General features: G+C 30.6%; 1 protein-coding gene across 1 annotated transcript in view; it reads left to right on the plus strand.

The window, feature by feature from the left end:
* Nucleotides 1-21,564, plus strand: part of LOC131841095 (cell adhesion molecule Dscam2-like) — a 42,470-nt gene that overhangs the window by 4,098 nt on the left and 16,808 nt on the right. Inside the window, exons 2-17 of the mRNA XM_059189333.1 lie at nucleotides 1,336-1,552; nucleotides 10,188-10,333; nucleotides 16,116-16,274; nucleotides 16,699-16,827; nucleotides 16,913-17,018; nucleotides 17,344-17,548; nucleotides 18,084-18,303; nucleotides 18,398-18,545; nucleotides 18,697-18,863; nucleotides 19,083-19,173; nucleotides 19,407-19,585; nucleotides 19,671-19,816; nucleotides 19,888-20,023; nucleotides 20,100-20,219; nucleotides 20,495-20,680; nucleotides 21,079-21,223. Of these exons, the coding sequence (XP_059045316.1) occupies nucleotides 1,336-1,552; nucleotides 10,188-10,333; nucleotides 16,116-16,274; nucleotides 16,699-16,827; nucleotides 16,913-17,018; nucleotides 17,344-17,548; nucleotides 18,084-18,303; nucleotides 18,398-18,545; nucleotides 18,697-18,863; nucleotides 19,083-19,173; nucleotides 19,407-19,585; nucleotides 19,671-19,816; nucleotides 19,888-20,023; nucleotides 20,100-20,219; nucleotides 20,495-20,680; nucleotides 21,079-21,223 (2,500 nt within the window). The remainder of the gene's footprint in view (nucleotides 1-1,335; nucleotides 1,553-10,187; nucleotides 10,334-16,115; nucleotides 16,275-16,698; nucleotides 16,828-16,912; nucleotides 17,019-17,343; nucleotides 17,549-18,083; nucleotides 18,304-18,397; nucleotides 18,546-18,696; nucleotides 18,864-19,082; nucleotides 19,174-19,406; nucleotides 19,586-19,670; nucleotides 19,817-19,887; nucleotides 20,024-20,099; nucleotides 20,220-20,494; nucleotides 20,681-21,078; nucleotides 21,224-21,564) is intronic.

Genomic DNA, 21,564 nt, shown 5'->3' on the forward strand with positions numbered 1-21,564 from the left:
CTTTTTCCGAATTGAGACATCTAAAGTGTCTTAACATCGCTTTATTACGAATATGTGTTATATTATATCTATATAGTTTGGTTATATTGTATCACTAGCTGAACTTGTGACTTTATACCCGCGGTATTTGGAATATTTTTTTTAGTAAATTCGAAACACAACAAACACAAAATTTTCGGTTAAGCTTCAGTTGTTATTTCTACGATCAGAGCAGACTAACGCAGAGAGTAACAGAATTTTTTTTTAATAATTATTATTTTGAATTCTATTATGATTATATTCATCATCAAATCATCTAATATTAGCTTTGCTCCTATAGTTTCCAAACAACAACTAGGTACATTTTTATTATATGCATATATATATATATATATATAGGCACATATTTATTTATTATGTAAGTTAATATTCATACTATTATATTAATGAAAATTCAACTATTCATTAATAATGCAAGTGCAACTAACTGATCAAATACAAGTTTAGGTACGTGCAAATATTTTCGTGAAACAAATATTGTTTACCGACCTATTGTGTATTAGTAAAATGACGTGAAACCAAAAACCCCAATAAAAAGAGAAGAATAAAACGAACGCAACGAATATCATGTATTAACGAAGGAATTTCCATTGTTTCATCATGAATTTTAATATTCTTTTTACCATTTATAATTCTCAGAATTTTAAAACCACGAGTTTATTTTAAAATAAAAATTCACAACTCTTTAAAATATAATTTCAGCAGAAACTTCCAAACTTATAAATATAATACTGATCACACTTGTGTAGATAAGTATTAATTTATTATGGGTTTCTAACTTTGTTTTGTAGCATGAGCCTTTGATATTCCTGGAATTACCTATTGGGAACCGCTGATTTGAATAGCCTTATTGGTGGCATTTTGCTTTGTTTTATGGTTGGGAATGTTGTACCTACCTTCTCACAAAATTTATTGCAAGAATATTTACACGCGACGTTATAGTTAAAAATCTGAAGCATTTTACTTCAAACGTACGTAGTTTTGAATACCTCATGTATTATATACAATACCTAAAGTTTCGCATAATTTTATTGGTTATATTGAACATTTCTTATATTTCATAATTACTTTCTTTAATTTTACAAGAAATCGTGTAAAATAATTTAATGTAATGCTAAAACGAAGACGTTCCAAACCGCGTGACGTGTCTGCAATAGAAGAATGAGTTTCATAGTATGCTGTATTAGATATTTTTGATTTTTAATATTGGTCCCGCACTATTAATTTTGCTGGGACAATTGTTTTATCTGACGAATTTTAAAAATTAATTATATTAAACAATTTTCTTTCATATAGGTTTCGCGATCTCATGCACGTTCATCGCGATAGCGGTGGTGCAAGCTGCGAGCACGGCAGACAAGAAGCCGCACTTTGTGCAGGAACCGCCATCTCGGGTACTATGGCCCGCTACGCGCGGTGCGTACGCAGCTTGCCGTGCCACAGGTCATCCAACACCTGACTTACATTGGGTTACAGCTGAGGGACAACTGTTGACGACAATACCTGGCCTTAGGTAAAGAATTTTCACAAGCTTTTATTAATACATTATGTGTTTTTTTAATATAATAATAGAGTGGTGCACTCGCCCGCAGTAATGGTTTACGGTGGCGGGTCACCAGTGGAGGATGATAAGATGTACCTGAGATCAGATCAGTTAGCCCATAGTGACATATTAACCAGGAATTTATAACGGTTCTCTCAAGAAAGCCTAGGAGAAGCGCGTCGAGGTCAACCAAACATGGTACATTAAAAGTAATGGGAAAAATCATTTACTTTACTAACAAACCCGTACCTCCCAATACAAGACGCGTTGTCTCTGTTGATAGTTTTTTTTTCGGATTATTCTAATGCTGTAGGCTGGCTTTTAAAGCTTCATCAGACGTAAGGGGGCGAGTGCAGACAGCACTCCAAACCCGCAGAAGGCCAACTCCTGCCTGACGGATACGACCTTAGGTTGAGGGCATCGCTAGGCGTTCGGACCTCGGCTCAGACCGTTGTAATATCGATCCCCGTTTGAATTGGATGGGGGATCGATCGGATGGGGCTGTTGATAATCTTATCGATCTTAGGGGTAATGATACAGCGGACTTCTTTATTAGTCATAGCTGAAGCATATATTACATTTTTGCAAAGAAAACTGGAATATATTACACATTAAATAAAATTAAAACAGAAATTATCAATAAAAATTAAATCAGATATTTCTTTCAGATATTTGACAAATTAATTAATTGCTATTACATGTATATCACGAAATATCGTTGTCTTTTCACGAGTGTATGGTGTATTATAGTTAATATCTCAACGTGAAACGATACTATATGTACTCAAAAATTTCAAATTATGGGATATAGACTTTTAGCCTTAATTCAAATTCAAATTCAAAATATCTTTATTCGTGTAGGTCTGTTACAGACTCTTATGACATGTCAAATCTAACCGTAATTAATAATATTAAGGTGTAGTTTAAAAAATATTAATTATTAATATTTTATTAGTATTGTATTAAGCATGTGATATATGTTGTTGGGTGTTTTTTAAATATATCAGACACTACTTTATTTTATAGTTTGCAGTGGTTTTATTACGATTAGGAAATAGTAGTTATTATTTTACATTACACAGAGGAGCTTTACGCCATGACATTTTTTTAAGTGCAATCTTACAGTGTGGCAGCACTTTAAAAATGTCTAGGGTTGTCAGTACAATAAATTTTACATATTTACCATCAATATATACGTCACCACACTAACCACACACAGTCTTTAATCTTTAACATCTAATCTCAAGTTGAACTATCATAATAACTGTAATACCTTAACTTAACTAGAAATCAAAATAACATAGCACTAACTAATATTAAACTTAATCCTTAGTAGCAAACTTGCCTCGGTCGTGCTTTCTAACGAATAGAGTAGATTTTAAAATGCTGTCCTATTATGTTTTTAATTTTGCAACAATAACTGCATGAACTAATAATAATTAATTAAAAGCCTACCTATATCTAGTATTAAATTATTCTACAAATGTATGTTGTGAATGAAATGTAACCAATATAGACAATGTAGGCCAAAATTTTAGTATCGTACAAATTTTTAACTTGAAAACTGGTACACAACAAATAGTACTTACACTAAAAACTTTGCTCATCAACTAATCGATCTTTTCGATTAGTTTAGAAATTGGGAGTTAGTAAAGTTACAGCGAAAGTCGACGACAGCTCCATTAAATAAACTACTAGAAGTTCACCTATATTTTACAAGAAAGCTATACGGGAGAAGGCAAGTTAATATTTACTGCCAACACTCGAGTTGAATACTTACTCTCTATTATGAATCCGTGATTATGACTTGAATATTTCGTTGTGTATTAATTGTACGAGTTGTTGATTTTCGTTACCGATCATATTTAATTGTAGTTTATTCGGATATTGAATTATCAGTCTTTAAGATAACAACACAACATTTTTATTATCAATATACTGATATAAACTTCTGTTGTTTATTAATAAATCACTCGCTATATTAATTTTACGTTTAAATAGTTTGAATTTCTAAGTCGATTTTTAATTTAATTTTATTATTGTGCTGAAAATGTTATACCGAGTGAAATACGCACACCAAAAATATTTATTGCAATAATTATTTATCTATTATTTCTTATAAAAATTGAATCAATATTGTTTGTCACATAATGTGTTATTTTTAGGCAAAAGTATTAATTACATTTTTTTAATCTGGTTTCTTTAAGATTAAATATACCAAACGGTAGTAAAATTTAATATCCCACAAGTAATAAAATAATACTATAATAGGATAATTGAGTTTACAACAATTTAAAAGATCTAACCATTTTGTACTTTGATAGAAGTAATTAAAGGCAAACATCTGGCATAAAATATCCAGCTTTTAAACTGCGCTCCAACATGTAGCTTTTTTGTACTCTCCGTATTGTTACTTGCAAGTTTTCAACTTTATTTAGCTAATGATATTTTAAGAACAGAATAACTCTTAGCTACCGCGTTGGTTCAGAAGTTTTTCTTTTGGCATAAGTATATTTGTAAATATACATGTAGAAATTTTTATCGCTGATACTGGAAGGATACACTAGCACTAGCGTGAGGTCAGTAGCACAAATTTATCACGAAAGTTTCAAGAGAATAGTCCGTGCATATTGACCTAACATGCTACATTGATAGTAATAGGTACAATGTATATATAGAATATATTAATTGGAAAATATTGTTTTAGAAATGCCTCCATTTTGCCATTCATTATTTATAAAATACTCAATGTCTGTTCTTTCATATAATTTAACTTCTAATTGCTACTGAAATATATTGGCATATTAATACAAAATATACTATATTTCCTATACCAATTTACACTGATATTTCTCTTCAGTAACATTCATTAAAAATTAATTAGAGAGTATTTAGATTCAAACTAGGTATTTCAATCATACATTTTAATTGTCTGTCACTTTAGCGGGACGTAGTTAAGCGGCTAGCATTTAATTTAATTTAAACATAGTGAATTTTGAGCTAAATTTTATTCACTGACACAGTAGGTATTTTTATCGAGGTCAAGTTGAAAAGTCAAGAGATGAGACCTATAGAGGTGCAAAAGTTATATGCGTTGGCACCTCTGTCGCACCCATTTCAGCCACCAAATAGTTTTATAAGCTGTGTTTCGTTGTAATGTGAGAAAAGGCATTGAAATTACAGGATATGAAGCATAAGTTAGACCTCCGGAATGGTAAGAAAGATTGGTATCACAGGCGTCATATTAATATATATATGTTTTAATTACGTGATGATCGTAGTGCTATTCATGTAATTTGTCATGACCTTTATTGCCTTGTCAGCAATTACATAAAAAAGGAATTTTTATATAGAATCTAATAATGTAGTGAATAGGTATGAAAGAGCTCACCGGTGAATTTTTGATAAACATTCATGATGATACAGGTGAACGGCACTGGTTTTCTTTTTAATAATGTACTCCAAGCTAATTTTAAATAATGTCTTTAATATATTTTTAACACAGAACTTAATACTCAATTGTTTTTATATGTTGGCGATAATAATATTTGCGAACGGAGATTATATAGCAATGACGGTAACTGGGCGGAAGATTTAATAAATTCTTATTTGTTTTTGACATCTTGCATAGTTTCAGGAAAATGGATAAGGAAGGACATATCAGGGATGTGTAAGCGTGAGTCACACAGCTATGCAAATTAAAACGCGCGCGTATTTTTACTATTATATTGGTAGTTAACTATGCATAAACGAGATGCAAGAATGCGTGTGAGTAAAATAGAGTACTAAACGAACTATTAGTATTAACGATGCATAGGGAAAGAATACGTAAATATTTAAAAAAATATATACGTGTACGGCGTAAACAAATAGTTATATTTATACCCAATAATATGATGATTGATTTATTCTAGAAAATTTCTTTTAGACTCTTTAATATTATTAATAATATTTAATATTATTTGTGCACTTCTTAATGTATTGATGAAACTTACATAGATATAAGGTATAATCTGTATAAAACCACGTAGGAACAGGAAACGCTTCTTTGACTTTACAGTTTAGAAAAGAGAAATGAACCTCACTGCGTCAATTGTACTTTTCAACTAAGGGGAACCTAATGAAACGGCAGAGCTTTTACCACATGTGTTACAAGTAAGTTTTGAAGCTAAAACGTGCCGGTTCGACGTATCGGTCGAGCGCACAACTTTGTCGATATTTCTCTTACGTATACTTATAAATGGTTAGAAATGACTGTTTTCCACAGCTTTACTAGAACAAAATAAAAATTTTGTTGTTTCTTTGAGATTTTTTGGCACATTCTACTTAGGTACATTTAAATTGGATATAGAAGTAAAGATTTAATCATATATAATACAATAAAAAATGTTTTTATATATCAACTTAGCTTAACAAATTTAATACACTGTCATTATCGCATTGTATTTGAAGTAACTAATTAAAACAAATATGTAAATGGCTGCAAAACAAAATATATTTTAAGAATCACGGTAATAATCCTATAGTGACTTGATTTTGAAAATTATAGTGCTGTTATACTTCATATACATATATATACGTAACAAATTACTGCTAAGCAATTTTGTTATTTATTTGTCGTTTATCTTGATGGCCAGATAAAGTAGGTTTCAGCCACATATTTAATCGCAAATAGTTCAATAGCTATTGGAAGGGAGGTAATAAATAACAATCGGTAGACAGATCTCGGTGGCTTATTCCGGCGAATGTGTTACGGGTGTTTCACAAACTTGTACCATCGTTCAGTATCTAACGACAAGATAGTGAATAAACTGGCGGACTTTGCAATCTTTTGTCATTTTTCCACTTCGCAAGAATAATTTTAACGACTTGAAATATCGCATGTATTTTTCTGAAAATGTACCTATTTGGAATGGAAAATGAAAAGCTTACTATGTACTTTCTTTTAGTATATTCTTTTTAATATTATTTACGAAGAGAACTAATATTATTTATACTATTTATTGTACTATATTATGTAATATCTTATATATCTATCGCTTTACTATCTAAGAAGAAATTCAGACTTAGAATATTAAAATGGTGACGAGAGTTAAATTTTCATAGGTCGTATACTTATGCAACGTAGTGTGAGTGTTCTGCACCTAGTGACTGTGGTGTTTGATCAAAATGCGCGCCAAAATGATGATTTGAATCATAATTTAATTTAAATATGGAATCAAAAATGTTTTCGATATAAAAGTTATGATTCTAAATTCAAATAGAAAAAAGTATTTCAATAAAAATATAGAAACCACTACGTTTTATATTTACTCTTTATTGTTCCGTGAGAACAAGAAAGTTTTACAATAAAAAAATCATGAACTTTGTAATATTTTTTTATTAAAGTTATACATGTAGCCAAGGAACAGTGTTATAAAGTTATAATAGCAGATTACAATATCGTGTTGAACACAGTTTACATTTATTCGGCAGCTAAAATTCTCTACTTATTCACAAATTACCAATTTTATCGTTTCAACGTGTTTTAGACATCTTCTATATAGACTTCGTAATATTTATACCTGTAAGCTTGCTCGATGTTGTAAAATTACTACCTTAAAATACGGCAGAGTGAGCGTGCAAGAAATGATAACGGCGACACTTGACTTATAGCACGTGAATGGCAATAAATGGGCACGGCACGTTAGTACTATCCATATTCTTCAGTGATCTAAGTACCACCAATCTATCAAGTCAATATTATATCATTACCGCCTCTTATACTATAATTGTCCAGAAATCAAAATTTTCTCCAAACGCATTTGAACTATTACAGTTGTACATACATTTTGTACTCAAAGTTACAACCAAAGTTATTAGGTTTTTAAAGATAATTATTTTTTTATATTAAATTCATGACCTGACTGCGTAATTTATATACATTTGAGAAGCTGTTCAGTTTATATTTATTGGCTCTAGGTTTGATATTCTGTTATGCTTAATCCAGTATAGACCAAAAAATTGAGGAAGTTATAGAATATACATGTTTATACTTATATGTAATTAAATCGGACTCAGCATATGTTAATATGGTTTTAGTTAGTTATATGTCACGTGTCAGCCAATACTGCGGAATTAGAGTTAACATGGTTATGTTAACTCTAATTCCACAGTATTGGCTGTTTCCTAGATTGCGGCAAACTTAGGACACCTTTACCTGTGAACCTGTTTAAATGTTGATTTGGTTAACTTACGAACCAATTGCAAGTATAGATACCGGATAAGTATAGTTTTGTTTAGTTCCATTACCTTCAGAGAATACTAAGTAGGTACTAAATATCGTCAAGTGTTTGACGTTCCTGTTTGAGACATGTAGGGTATTATTTTATATAATGATTGTCTTGTTTTATCTAGATCATTTATATAACAGAATAAAAATAATAGTTGATGGCAATAGTAGAAAACTGTTAAAATGTATATAGTAATATATATAAATGTGTAGGACCAAAAACTGAAGCAACATATTAAGTAAGGTTAAGTCTATACTAATAAACATGTAGAATTTAATACAGTACAAAATGGAGTAACATTTTATACTGTATTAAATAGTTTCTTGTCATTTCTCAACTCAAAAGCATTCCGAACCGATGGTAGTATTGACATATCGTAAGAGTCTGTACCTACAGGAATAAAGATATTTTGATTTGATTTGTAGTAATTTAAAAACAATATGTATGTAACTTTATAAATAATTTTATATTTCATACAATTCTTACATAAATATAGTACAAGTAGTGAGTATGGCATAGTCTCATCTTTCTAATACATAAATACCAAATTCGATTAAGAAATGCACGACAACATTACAAGAAATTTATAAACCACTATTTCTTAAATTTCAATGTAAGTACACAGATATGACAGTATTTTGAAACTAACTTATATAAAAGAACTTTTCTTGTTTAATGTTAAAATGAGGTTAATATTTCTCGGACCAACAAACATAAGGAATCGTACCTTTAAGTTTGGGCTCATTTTCCTTTTTCCTATTTTATTTTACTTTTAGACCTTCTCAGAATATGTTGTTCAGTGAAGATAGACGAATACCAAAACATTGAAGCAGAAAATTAGATTTCCATGTCAATGTGTATTAAAACTGTGACTCGTGTCTGTCAGTGGAAAATTGGCAGTGATCGAATATCGCAAAAATCTGTAGATAGCCTGTCATATAACGTTGAACGTATCAAGATTCAATATGCCTATCTTGGTGACGGTGAAATAGTTCTTTGGAAAGTATTCATTTTAAGTATTATACTGTCGAAACGTACATATATATGTTATTTATTTTTGAACATATGATTGTATGTAAAATAAATTTTGTTTCATATATCAGTGTAATATTAATATTACTCTGATATATGAAACAAAGTATTTTAAAGCAGATTTAAAACTAGCTGTGGAGTTAATACTGATATTTAAAAAGGGAGTAGAATAACGATAAACGATGAATGATGAATAATGATTCTCGCTGTGTAGCCTAATACAGCGAGAATAATGAAGCCTAGTAGACGTCTCTATCAACACCATTTATTCTATTACGTATTACCCGATATACAACACAATATATAACATTATTATGTACATATTGATATAACAGGTAACGAAGGAATTATTTCAAATAGAGATGTCTTAAATATTGATAGCTATATTCTTATGTTGGTAAAATCAAGATTGTAATCTTAATTTTTGTTTTGGTTACAACAGAAATGAAGATATCTGTTTGAATTTAACTAATCAGGCCTCTTATGTGCTTTCAATAGAAAATGTTCTCCATTTTCGGACTTGTTCTTTTTATGGGTATCAAATTACAAGTACGTAACTAAGTTAGGGATGAGTCCCAACTCCCCATCGTAACACTTTTATGAGGGAAGTTCTATCTAAAGTTATACGTTAGTAGCGGTGCTGACTTTTGCTGATATGACCAAAGTAAGAGGCATTCTTACTGAGCACTAAACGAAGTTGCTTGTGTAACATTTAAAAAAGATGTAAGTAGATTATTTAAAGATTATATAAAAGACAGTTAAATATTGAATTGTGGGTTGTCTTTAAAAGTTTGTGACTGTAGGCAAGGAAGTACAGACCAGTATCTTATCTATACTCTTCACAATAATTAAATAGAATAATCATCTTTCAAAACTTGTTGAGTTCTTACTAGTTCTATATACACACACTCACGCATACCCACATATTACACAGACACATACAACATACTAATTTCAAGCCACGCACATTCTCAGTCAGAGTCCTATAATGTATTCATTTAAAATATAATTATACAAATAAAGAAAAGAAAATATAATAAATTACAAATATTTAGTTCAAAACTTACTATATAAGCTAAAAGAAGGTTTCAACAACTATATAGAATTTTGTAATAATTGTGCTACTTTAAAATAAAGAATTTTAATTTCTATAACAACGTTATGTGTAAGAGGGAAAATTATTTACTATAATCAACATTATCCTGCTTAATATCAACATTACTATGCTTTATCTATATAAAGCAAAAATATTTCAAATAATTCTTTATTTCAAACTAAGAATGTTAATTATTTGTCCCCAGGCACGTGTTGCCGGATGGTAGACTTGTAGTTGGTGCCCGAAGATCGCTTTTGGATGCTGGTAGCGGTGCTAGCGGTGCTATACTACGATGCAGGGCTTCAAACCGTATGGGAGTTGTACTGTCTCGACCAGTATTGTTACAACCTGGTAAGTGCCTATTTTGAATCTAAATGTATAGTGACTGTTACTGTCATACCTAGACGTTAACTAAATAATTGTAATCCTTTTTTTAATTTCTACGCTACATATAGGAATATTCTAAATAACACATAAAGAACGAAAATATGAAAATAAACCTTATGGATAGTGAACTGCTTTTTTTTCATAATGTAGATCGAAATTTTAACAAGAACAAACGAGGACTGGTTCCATGCACGTAAAGCCGTATCTAATTTACAAATATGATTACAAGATGATAAAAAGATTTTGTATTAGATAAGTATAATATATGGGTAATATCTGTCATAGATTTTAATATAAATAAAGATGTTATAGATAGGATACTGATTTAATTCAAAACTTTGAAGCACAAAATCATTAGGCTTAATAGGAGAAATTAGTGAATAGAGAGTTCTGTTTACAAATCAGATAACCTTTCAACCCTTTGTTATGTCATCTATTGTAAGGTCGGGGCACTACTCTCAAGAGTACTGTTTGATGTTTAGAGATGTTATAAGGGTACTATGAAAATATAAACGACAATATTCTATAGTTAGATACTAGTATTGGTAAGATCTATAACACTACACGCTACCTGCGTTAAAGCAATTGTTCGATATTGAAGCTACTTTACCAAAGTGTTTAATTTAAATACGTATAGTTAAGTCATTTATAAAAATAGTTTATAAATACAGACACATGTAGAAACAGAAAGGTAGGGCAAGCGCATATGTATGTAACAAAGATGTTAATGTCATCAATATTTTTATGTGAACACGGGTCAGAATTAACATACAGGTCTGAATTTGAAAAAATAATTACAAAACCATGATTTCTTTCGTAAAATATTGCGTTGCATTACGTGTCATACGCACTTGTGAGGTTATGGTTTCAGCAATATTGTAGACTGTTTATCGCGTTTTTTTTTTGCCGATGGAAATACAGAATTATTTCTAATGTCTGTCTCATATTATATATACACATACACCTATGTTGGTTTGCGTTTTATTTTAGTCAGATAAAGTATTCATTATAATTGTATTTCAATAAAGAAAACCAAATTGAATAAATTAGTTTCCCTAGTGACCTCAGTTTTATTGATGATCTGAACCCATTTCATAATATATTGTACGTTTACAAATATTTATATATTATACTATCGTCTAAGTCGTCAATCTGTCCGTAGTCTATTGTTCTATTGTTTGTCAAATTTATAGTTCTAAAGCAAGCAATTCTATCAGAAGCTATACGAGTACTTAATGTATAAAAAATACGTTATACGTTGTTATTTATTTTTAGTTATTTTTCACCTTTGCACATGGCCTGGGTATTTATTAGAGAAATTAGTTAGGATTTTTATTGACAGTTTTTTCCTTCAATGTTTGTTCCTGATTTATGGAATTAAGTAAACTTACTGAATTTTACAAAACGATGTACATAAAATGAGTAATTAAGCCTACTCATGGTAGACATATTTCAAAAGTTTCGGAGTAATATTTAAAATTCTTTTACTTTCCATGTTATTGATTGGGTGTGTTCCATCTCGGAGCCTCATTTACGCTGAAGATAATAAAAATTTAGAAAAAAGTGTGCAAAACAAACAACTGACTTGTAATAAACAGATGTACGAGAAGAGGGCTAAACAAATTACAACTTCGAGTCGAGTTGGACCAATTAACTTTCCGTTACACGGCGGGGAAATATGGAATAAAATGAAAAATAGCCTACGACCGCTCGAGTTTTTTTAGACGAAAACTTTTAATTAAGGGATTAAAAATGACATTACAGTGAGTTTGCAACAAGGTAACTTTTCTTTTGTTAGTGGAATGTCTATAAGGAAAATTCTGATACAAGTTTAATAGTTGAGTATAACCTAAAAGTAGTGAGTAAAAGTGAGTTGTGAACTTTTATATTAGGGCTTGTTATAACTTGATTAGTTTTACCGAAGACTTTATAAAAGTACCTATCTGTCTCAGCTAAATTTAGTATGTTACAAAATTAATTCTTGGAATTCTCTTCAAATGGAATAGTAATTGGTACATTACTATAGTAAAGTTATAGTACGGTACGGTATAGGAAGTGAATATAAGTAATAAAACGAGTATAAGTGATAGGTAACAAATATATATATATATATATATATATATATATATATATATATATATATATATATATATATATATATATATATTTAAGTGGAATTATTTGTATTTAATACACATAAGAGTAAAATTTTGCATGTAATTAAAAATTAAATTAAAACTGATTAAAAAAAATAATAGGATAAAAAATGTTTATCATATAGGGCGAATTTTTTGTCAGTTCTTCTAAACTGAAGTAGCTAAAAACTATAACTATCATAGATATCCGAAAGTCCTATACCTATAAATTATTTAACTTAGCGAAATATAAAATTATGATATAAAATATTAGTAAATTAATAAAAATAATAAACAAGAATTGATTTTCAAAAAAGAAAGACATACACCTATTTAAAACTATGATGCCAGGTATAGTTTCAAAGATTTCAACACTAATACACTTATTTTAAGACCTTGCACTTAAAATAAGTGTTTTAAGGAAACTTTAATGATGCCATCATTAAAGTCTCCTTGAATGACATAATTTGCTTACTGCAATTGGGTGCTTCAGCAGATTTGAACGTTTTATGTTTTGATAAGTTCTTCAAATGACAACAAACAAATACAAATGTTTTTTTAAACTTTGAGGAATAGTCGTGCCGCATATAGACTTAAGTTTTTCGTACATCAAAGAAGAGAATAAACTATTACATTTCTATTCCGGAAATATTCTGCGACAGTTGTATATGACATGATCACGGATATATTATGAGCACTGTTAACATCAAAAAGTGATCAGTGGAATAGTACCTAATACCAGTGAAAGTCTAGAGAATATGAGATATAATAATACTTATTGTTAGAGCAACAAAAATGTAGCATTAGTGATTTGCACTAATGCTACTTTTTTGTGCTGATGCTAAGAACTTACGATGGGATCTGGCACCAGCACGTTGAGTACATGGAATGGTAAGAAATTAGTCCCACAAGTACTAAATAGTCATTGTTTTAATTTTAATTTAATACTACTACGACATACTAATTGCGAACTCAGTCAAGAATGGGCTTGGGAAATTAATAAACAAAAACAATAATCTATATATCATACATAGTATAAAATAAAGTCAATTTAAGTATGTTATTGTATCCCTTATTCTTAAATTATATCCAATATCATAGTATTTAAATACTAAAAATAATATTTTCAGATTCGAACTTACAAACATACTTATTTCTGTTATCTATAACAAACTTTATTATGACTAAATACACCTCTATCTACATAATTAAAATGTATGAATATTCATTGTTTTCGTAATTATATTCTGGTTCCCTTCGAACCTAAATATTAGGAATTTGAAAAGATGAATATTTTCAGTCCAATTACTTTTTCCACCGAGGGACTCGGAAAGTTTTAATTAAAGATTGAGCGACATTATGTTCCTCATCTCGGAAAAATAACCTCGTTATAACGAAACCAACATTTTCTTTATTGAAAATAATTTTGTTTTATTAACAATGTTTTTTTTTCACAACAGCTTTATTAAACAATTATCCTGACATTGAAGTTTGCACCCTTGCCTGATATATTCGAAAAGTATTTTTTTCTAGCAATACCTTTCTTTCATTATATAATAATTTAAATAAATATGGGATAAAAAACATAATATACATAGATTGATATAAGTTTTATCTTTTTATTACAACAATACTTCGTCTTTCTTACTTGAAAATATGTATTAATTTATTATTAGTTTAGTTAGTCCAAAGTAAATCGGTAGATCTGGTTTTGAATTATATTTTTCTCTTCTGTTTTTTCTGACCGCCCTTTCCACATTTAAATATTTACTAATTTTATATCTACTTAATATTTTTATATATTATCACATTACATGTAGTCTATAAGTATCGTATAGTAACGATAATATAGCCTACTTTCGTATATTGAAATTATTCGACAAAGACCATAAAGAAATCCTACAGCAACTTGGGAAACTAGTATTCAAGTTACAGATTTTACTTATCATATTTTAATATTTTTCTCTACAATGAAGACGGTAACAAAGGCAGAATTGAAAGGCAACAAATGGGGGCGCAGAAGAAGCTTATTCTCATTCAAATGAGTTTCAAAGAAATATTCGACACTTTGATGTTATAAGTAATATTTATTTACATTGTTTTAAACTTTAATAAAATTTTTCATTATTTTATTAATAAACTACTTTGATGAAAACTTAGTAGCTATTACACGCTACTTCGTTTATTTTTTATATAAATAAACCTTTACGAGGACGTACATACACTAACTTCAAGTGACATTCCAATTTCGGCCTTTCATTAAAATCCGTTCAGCTAAACTGAGTACTAACTGCGTCGTGAAAAGATAACGAATAGACGGACAGGCAGACAAAGACACTTTCGCTAATTAGGATGTGTCTCAATAAGTTAGAAAAGTGCCGATAAAAATTAATTTGAATATATTGCTAAATAATATAATGCTTGCGGCTCATGTATGAAATATAGTAGGTACGCGCTTATCCGTAATGTAACTTCATCAAGAAATAGAATAATACACAGCTGTATATGTAAGTCAAAAATACTAAATACAGAACAAAACCTATATATGATAGGTACATGTATTTATAAATAAAAATAAAATATAAATTTTCACTCCCAGTAAAAAGCTGTAGAAATTATTCTAATAATAATGAAATCAAATTGAAATTAGATAAATAAACACTTTTGTTAACAAAATTTAGATAATGTAATCACAATTGGACAGTATAATATAATAATAATGATGACGAAGCTAATAAGATGGATTCGCAAACAAAGCCATGTCGGACGCAATTATTCTTTTATTTATATTTCTATCCATTCTTTGTTTCATTCAGAAAGTTATAATAAAGAAGCTTGACTTTTATATTATGTATTAAAATGAGACTGGTATATTTTATTATCATAAGATTTTTATAAAATGTTCCTCAATTTAATGTACTAACATTATTAATATTTATTATAGAAGGTACGCGTCATTGTTATGCCTAATATTTGTGTTTTGATATATTTAGTTTATTTTAGTATTCATTAATATTATACTTAGTACTACTGTCTTAATAATTAATTATTGTAGGTACCAAGTATTTTGCTTAGCTATATTTCCATTTAAACGTTTGATCCAGAGATGAACTATACGAAGATCTATGTACAAATACGATATTTTTAGCAATTGGTACGAGGACATTTTCATCTTCAATAAAGTTTGTACGAGATTTTGACCTACGAAAATCTGTCAAAATACTATATTGCACAAGGTTAGAGAGCTAAATTGTACTAATGTACGAGATTTACATTAGCTCAATTATTAATACCATGCGATTAGACAAAGCACGAGTGATGCTTTTGGTGATGTAATGTACTTTGTGCTTGAAACGGATAGAATACGGAAACATATATAATATTACATAGTACGTATATGTTTCCAATTAGTACGCCACTAGCTGAGAGAACTAATACGATCGGATCAAATTTGGATAGTTAAATGTAGAAAAATAGCGTCCTATAATATTTAAAAATAAAATGTATACATATTACACTAAAATAAATATTAGGAAAATTTAAATATCTAGTAGGAGTAAATATAAAAGTACACCTTTATTTTATAGAGTTTAATTGTTGTACTTATACAGTGGAAGATAACGTGCTATCTCATACGGCACGGCAGCTGACTCCAGCCAAAGTGGGTAGCTCGGTGGTGCTACGATGCGATGTATCACCCCAAGTTGGTCTCGTGGATATCGCGTGGTTACAAGATGGTTTGCCATTGTCATCGGGATATTTGGCTTCTGGTGAGTATATTTGTTTATATGTAAAAATAGTAACTAATGTCAGTGTACTCCTTTCTAGATAAGTATGTTATTTCTTTATACTCTTATATAGGTCATATAGAATATTATAAAATTTATTCATCATCATTGTCTCGCTTTCATACTTAGGATCGGAGCAGTATGTCATCTACTTCCACTGGCTATGTCTGCTCCAAGTCTCCTTTTAAGCATAATATATTATTATGTATATAATTGCACTAATATTAAATATTGTTTTTCTGAAAATAAATTATAAAAAGTGTATGTTCATTTTTTGCTTCGGCGTACGATACTCTTCATAATTGCATGAACTTGAAGTTAATTGGTCGGAAAGCTTCAAGATCCGGGAAGCAATTAGTGACTTTCCTTTGTGTTTACATACTCTTAAGATTAAGTATTGCTTCAGACTCGAGGTGGATATCCGGAGCGGGGGGCCTGTTACTGGGGTCCGAACTAACTCAAGCTGACATTCAAGCTGAGTATTCGTGTGTAGCGTTAGATATGCCGAGCCTACCTTTGAAGCTTACAACTGATGGTTAGTAAATTTATTCAAATAAGTAAATTCTTAGGAACAAAAGTATCGAAAGTTTTTATAATTTTGTCTTTATTCATTTTAACAGATAGCAGTTGGTTGGAAAATGTCGAAATAAATTCCGTTGAAGCACGAGCTGGTGACACTGCAATACTACCATGTATATTGAGACACGTTACTGGTCACACGATAAGGTAGAATAAAAATTTTATTGCATAATTTTTCACGACTTGAATAAGGTAACGTGCAAGCAAATGGCTTGGCTAACATTGTTGTATTCATATTATAGCACTGTTTTACTAAAGTATTCAATTATAACATGAGGAATATTCTTTATTTGTATCAATAGTAAACTAAATATACTTTTTCCAAATTATTGCGTCGTCTTAACACTGTATTGTTATATTATATCAGAAATTGTAATATTAAACACGTGAGGTTTCTAGTTAGGACTTGCTTATTAGCTGCATCTATAAAATTTTATTAAGATTTCTTAGTACAACTGAACTTAATGAATAGTTGGCAGCGGCAGGATGCCACCGGTACTTGGACAGCAGCAACAGGAGAAGGAACAGTGCGCAGTGGTGCACTCATAATGCCAAATGCAAGGGAACACCACGCTGGTCGATATGCTTGCTCGTCTGGTCTTGAATCATCACCACGTATGCTAATACGCTTAACGGTTTATGAACCATTGAGTTTAACTGTTACACCCAATCCTCTGGTGAGTAAATTTACAGTTATTTATGTGAATAGAATAGCATTATATTTTAATGGCAAACATGCTAAAGCCGTACCTGATGGTAAGGGATAATTGTCCTCTATATACATGAATAGCAATACGTATATTACGTTATCAAGTGACACGTGTCATGCCATCTTAGTAAGAATGGTATTATTCTTACTAAGATGGCATGCATCTTATATTGGAATTTTATTCTATTTTCAATCATCTAAATTAATAATAATAATAAATTATTGCTGTTATATATATATAAGGAAAATTATTGATGCAAGATTTTAGAATGAATAAAAAGGACAATAATGGAATTTTTGGCCTTTAGTTTGATAAATCTAATGTATTGTGGATGAATTAGCTTAATGCGAAATTTCGTACTTATTTTTTCTAAATAGGTATGAAGGCTCCATTAGTTTGAAATAAGGTATTAAGATAAAACTTTTATTTTTGAGGCTAAAATCTTTCCACTTCTTTTCAAGCCTCTCCTTTTTCAGTCTACTCAATCAAAATTCTCTTGTAGATGTTAGGAACAGGAGCAACTGGATTTTTTAATTGCTCAGTACACGGTGGACGAGGAGGTGGAGTTACGATGAGCTGGCAGCACGAGGGAAGACCTCTTCATGCCCCACAATCACGATTGTCTATCGGCCCTGTAAGGTCTCACCATGCCGGCCTTTATCAATGTACTGTACATGATCATACGGAATCTGCTGTCGCCGCCGCCGAACTACTTATTGCTGGTAATATTTTAATATAAAAAAACTGATTGTCGTTTAGAAAATGAAATTCTTTTAATTTTAATATTAATTTGTTAACCGTTGGACCGGGTTTTAGATAGGCCGCCAAGGTTGGTATCTACATTCAGTGAGGCCGTCACAAGAACTGGTCAGAGTATAGCTTTGAAATGTGCGGCTACTGGTGTACCTCCTCCAAGGATATTATGGACATTAGACGACAGACCGTTACCTGCGGCACCCGATAGGTATGTTCCTTTCATTTTAATTTATATTGAAAATTCACATATCGCCGTCTAGTCCCAAGCTAAACATAGCTTATATTATGAATAGTAGACAACTGATAGAAATACTAAGTACAGCATTTTATATTGTTTTTAACATAGTTGTTTCTTTTAGATATAGTGTTAATACCAGAGCCGAGAATTTGTCTGGAAGCGATGAAGGGACCATAGTATCAATTTTAAGTGTGACTATTCGAAGTGCTGACGAAGGTGGAAGGTATGGTTGTAATGCAACGAATTCGCGTGGATCACATGCTCATCATGCAAGATTAAATGTATATGGTAAACGTTAACAATTATATTTTAAATTAATAAACACATTAAGGACTTAATCATATTCAATTTAAGACTAAATATTGAGAAGGAACTAACTTCTGTCATACTGCTAGTTCAGGAGTCAAGAAAAATACAAATATTGTAAACATATAAGATAAGGAAGTTTTGCAAACATATAAGGAAGTTTATTATTAGTACTTAAATATTTTGTTAAATTATGTACAGGTCCACCGAATATCCGATATCTACCTCCTATGCACGTGAAGACTGATACAGATATAACCTTAAACTGCCCTTATTCAGGATATCCTATCAAGTGAGTATAGATAAGCATATTTTACTAATTGCGGATCGATGTTATCATTAGTAGTAAGTCAATTAAGTAAAATTTTCAATAATTCCGGCAAAACCGTTTCCACATTTATAACTACGAGAAATAGTCATAGACTCACATTCCGCAATTTTTTTTCAGCATAAATTTCAAATATTTCTATTTTGCTAATACTATCCAAATTATGTTGTTAAAATAATTTTAATTAATTATTTTAGGGAAGTAATATGGCGACGGGATGATGGTTCTGTAGTAGAATCAGTGATTGAATCCGGCGATGACCGGGGTCTCTTAAGACTAAGTTCATTAAGGAGTTCGGCGGCTGGTAGTTACACTTGTGAAATACACGCTGAGAGTGGGGAAATAGCTCGTAGAACAGTACGCATAGAAGTACATAGTAAGTAAGGACTTTGTTTAAAGAGGATATCAATTGGAAAAAGGTAGTAAATTAAACTAACTTAAGCCTTTGCTTCTATTAATAGAACCACCAAAGATAGCTTCATTTCATTTTCCCGAAGAACTTGAAGTTGGAGGAAGTACACAAGCGACTTGTAGTTTAGTATCCGGTGATAAACCAATACAATTCACTTGGCATAAAGATAATTTACCAATTCCATCAGTTTTAAAGGTAAAACATATATATACATATTTGGGTAGATTGAAAATTTTACAATTAAATAAGCAATAATTTTTCTTTAGGCCGAACAAAAGAATATGGATTTTTTCACAATTCTGATTATCCAAGATCTAACTTCGGCTCATAGTGGAGAATATTCATGTAAAGCAACAAATGACTTTGGTACTATAAGCCATAGCGCCACGTTAACCGTCAAAGGTATTTATGAGCTATATAAAACTTGATAATTTATAATATTGAACAGCGTCACATTGAAAGTAGTCTTTCCCCACAGAACCACCCACGTGGGTATGGCGAGCCCAAAATACATCGGTTTCGGCCGGAGCAGCTATACTTCTACCGTGCTCAGCCAAGGGACAACCATCACCAAGAATTTCATGGGAGTACTCACCAGGTAACAAACATCTATTTACGTAATAATTCATACTTTAATGTCATTGCTATCCAACCTTATTGAAAATAAAAACTATTCAATATAACAAGTTAACTAATAAAATAATAATTAATAGTGAAAGAATTTAAAATACAATTATTTTTCATGCAACAATTTGTACAATCTAAATGCCAATTTATAATTACAAATTATTATGACTAGTGTAATTTTTACTTTACCTATACATGGTTAATAAAAAAATAAAATTATGAATAAACTACGAATGTTAAACTTAGATGGCGAAAATTGGCGGCACGTATTATGGGGACAGTCAGAAACAATGGATGTTAGTGGAGGATCAATCCTTTCTGATGGTACAATATGGTTGAGAGCTTCATCACCGGACCATGAAGGCTGGTACCGTTGTACAGCGCGTGCCCAACATGCATTTTTACATCATATATTTTATCTTGATGTTAGAGGTACGTACCGTCTACCTAAAAGTCTTTCTGAAATTTTATGGTAAGAAACAAAATTTAAATATACATATTTTGTTGTACACTGAAGTTGCATCGTGGTTCTTTTTTTTAGTAATACTGATTAAGTAAAATAATACAAAGATGCAAATAAACTTCGTAATAAAAACAGTAACAAAATAAAAATAAATAAAATTTGTATACCTGATATGACACACAAATAAAACGTTGTCGTTTATGATTCTGTGCTACAGCAGTCTAAATGGACGATTAGCTCAGTCAATTTTCGGTCAGGCTGTAAACACTAATTTTCAGCTTGTATTATTGCATTAGTTGCATTCCATGCAAATTGTAAATAAATTGCTTATTGCTGCATTTTTAAATACAATTTGGTATTGTTAAAGAGCCTCCAAGATTAAGTAGAAGTGGAGGTGGGGGTGAAACACGATGGGTTGTTAGAGGATCAACTGCAAGACTTTCCTGTACAGTAAAAGGTGAACCGGAAATTCATATACATTGGACACATGATTTAAGGCCATTAGCCTTACAGTAAGTTTAACTTAATATATAAATAGATAATACAGTACTAATATTATAAAGAGAGATGGTTCTGTAATGAAATATGAACACTCCGGAACAACTGTACCGATTTTAAATGACACCTTAGTCCTCCGAAATAGCTATGCATAATGGGTACCATTGTCATCACGGTACATCATACGTTGCAATTTCTATTCATGTATATAGGCGAAGGTTACTACTTACTATCAGTCCCCTACGATCGATCTCCCGTCCAATTTAAACGAGCATTAAAATTACAGCGCTCTAAGCCGAGGTTCGAACCCCTAGCGGTGGCCTCAGACTAAAATGGTATCCGTTAGACGGGAATT

Source organism: Achroia grisella, unplaced genomic scaffold (genome assembly GCF_030625045.1).
Source record: "Achroia grisella isolate CSIRO2021 unplaced genomic scaffold, CSIRO_AGI_Agris_v1 utg1573, whole genome shotgun sequence".
NCBI classification, from domain to species: Eukaryota; Metazoa; Arthropoda; class Insecta; order Lepidoptera; family Pyralidae; genus Achroia; species Achroia grisella.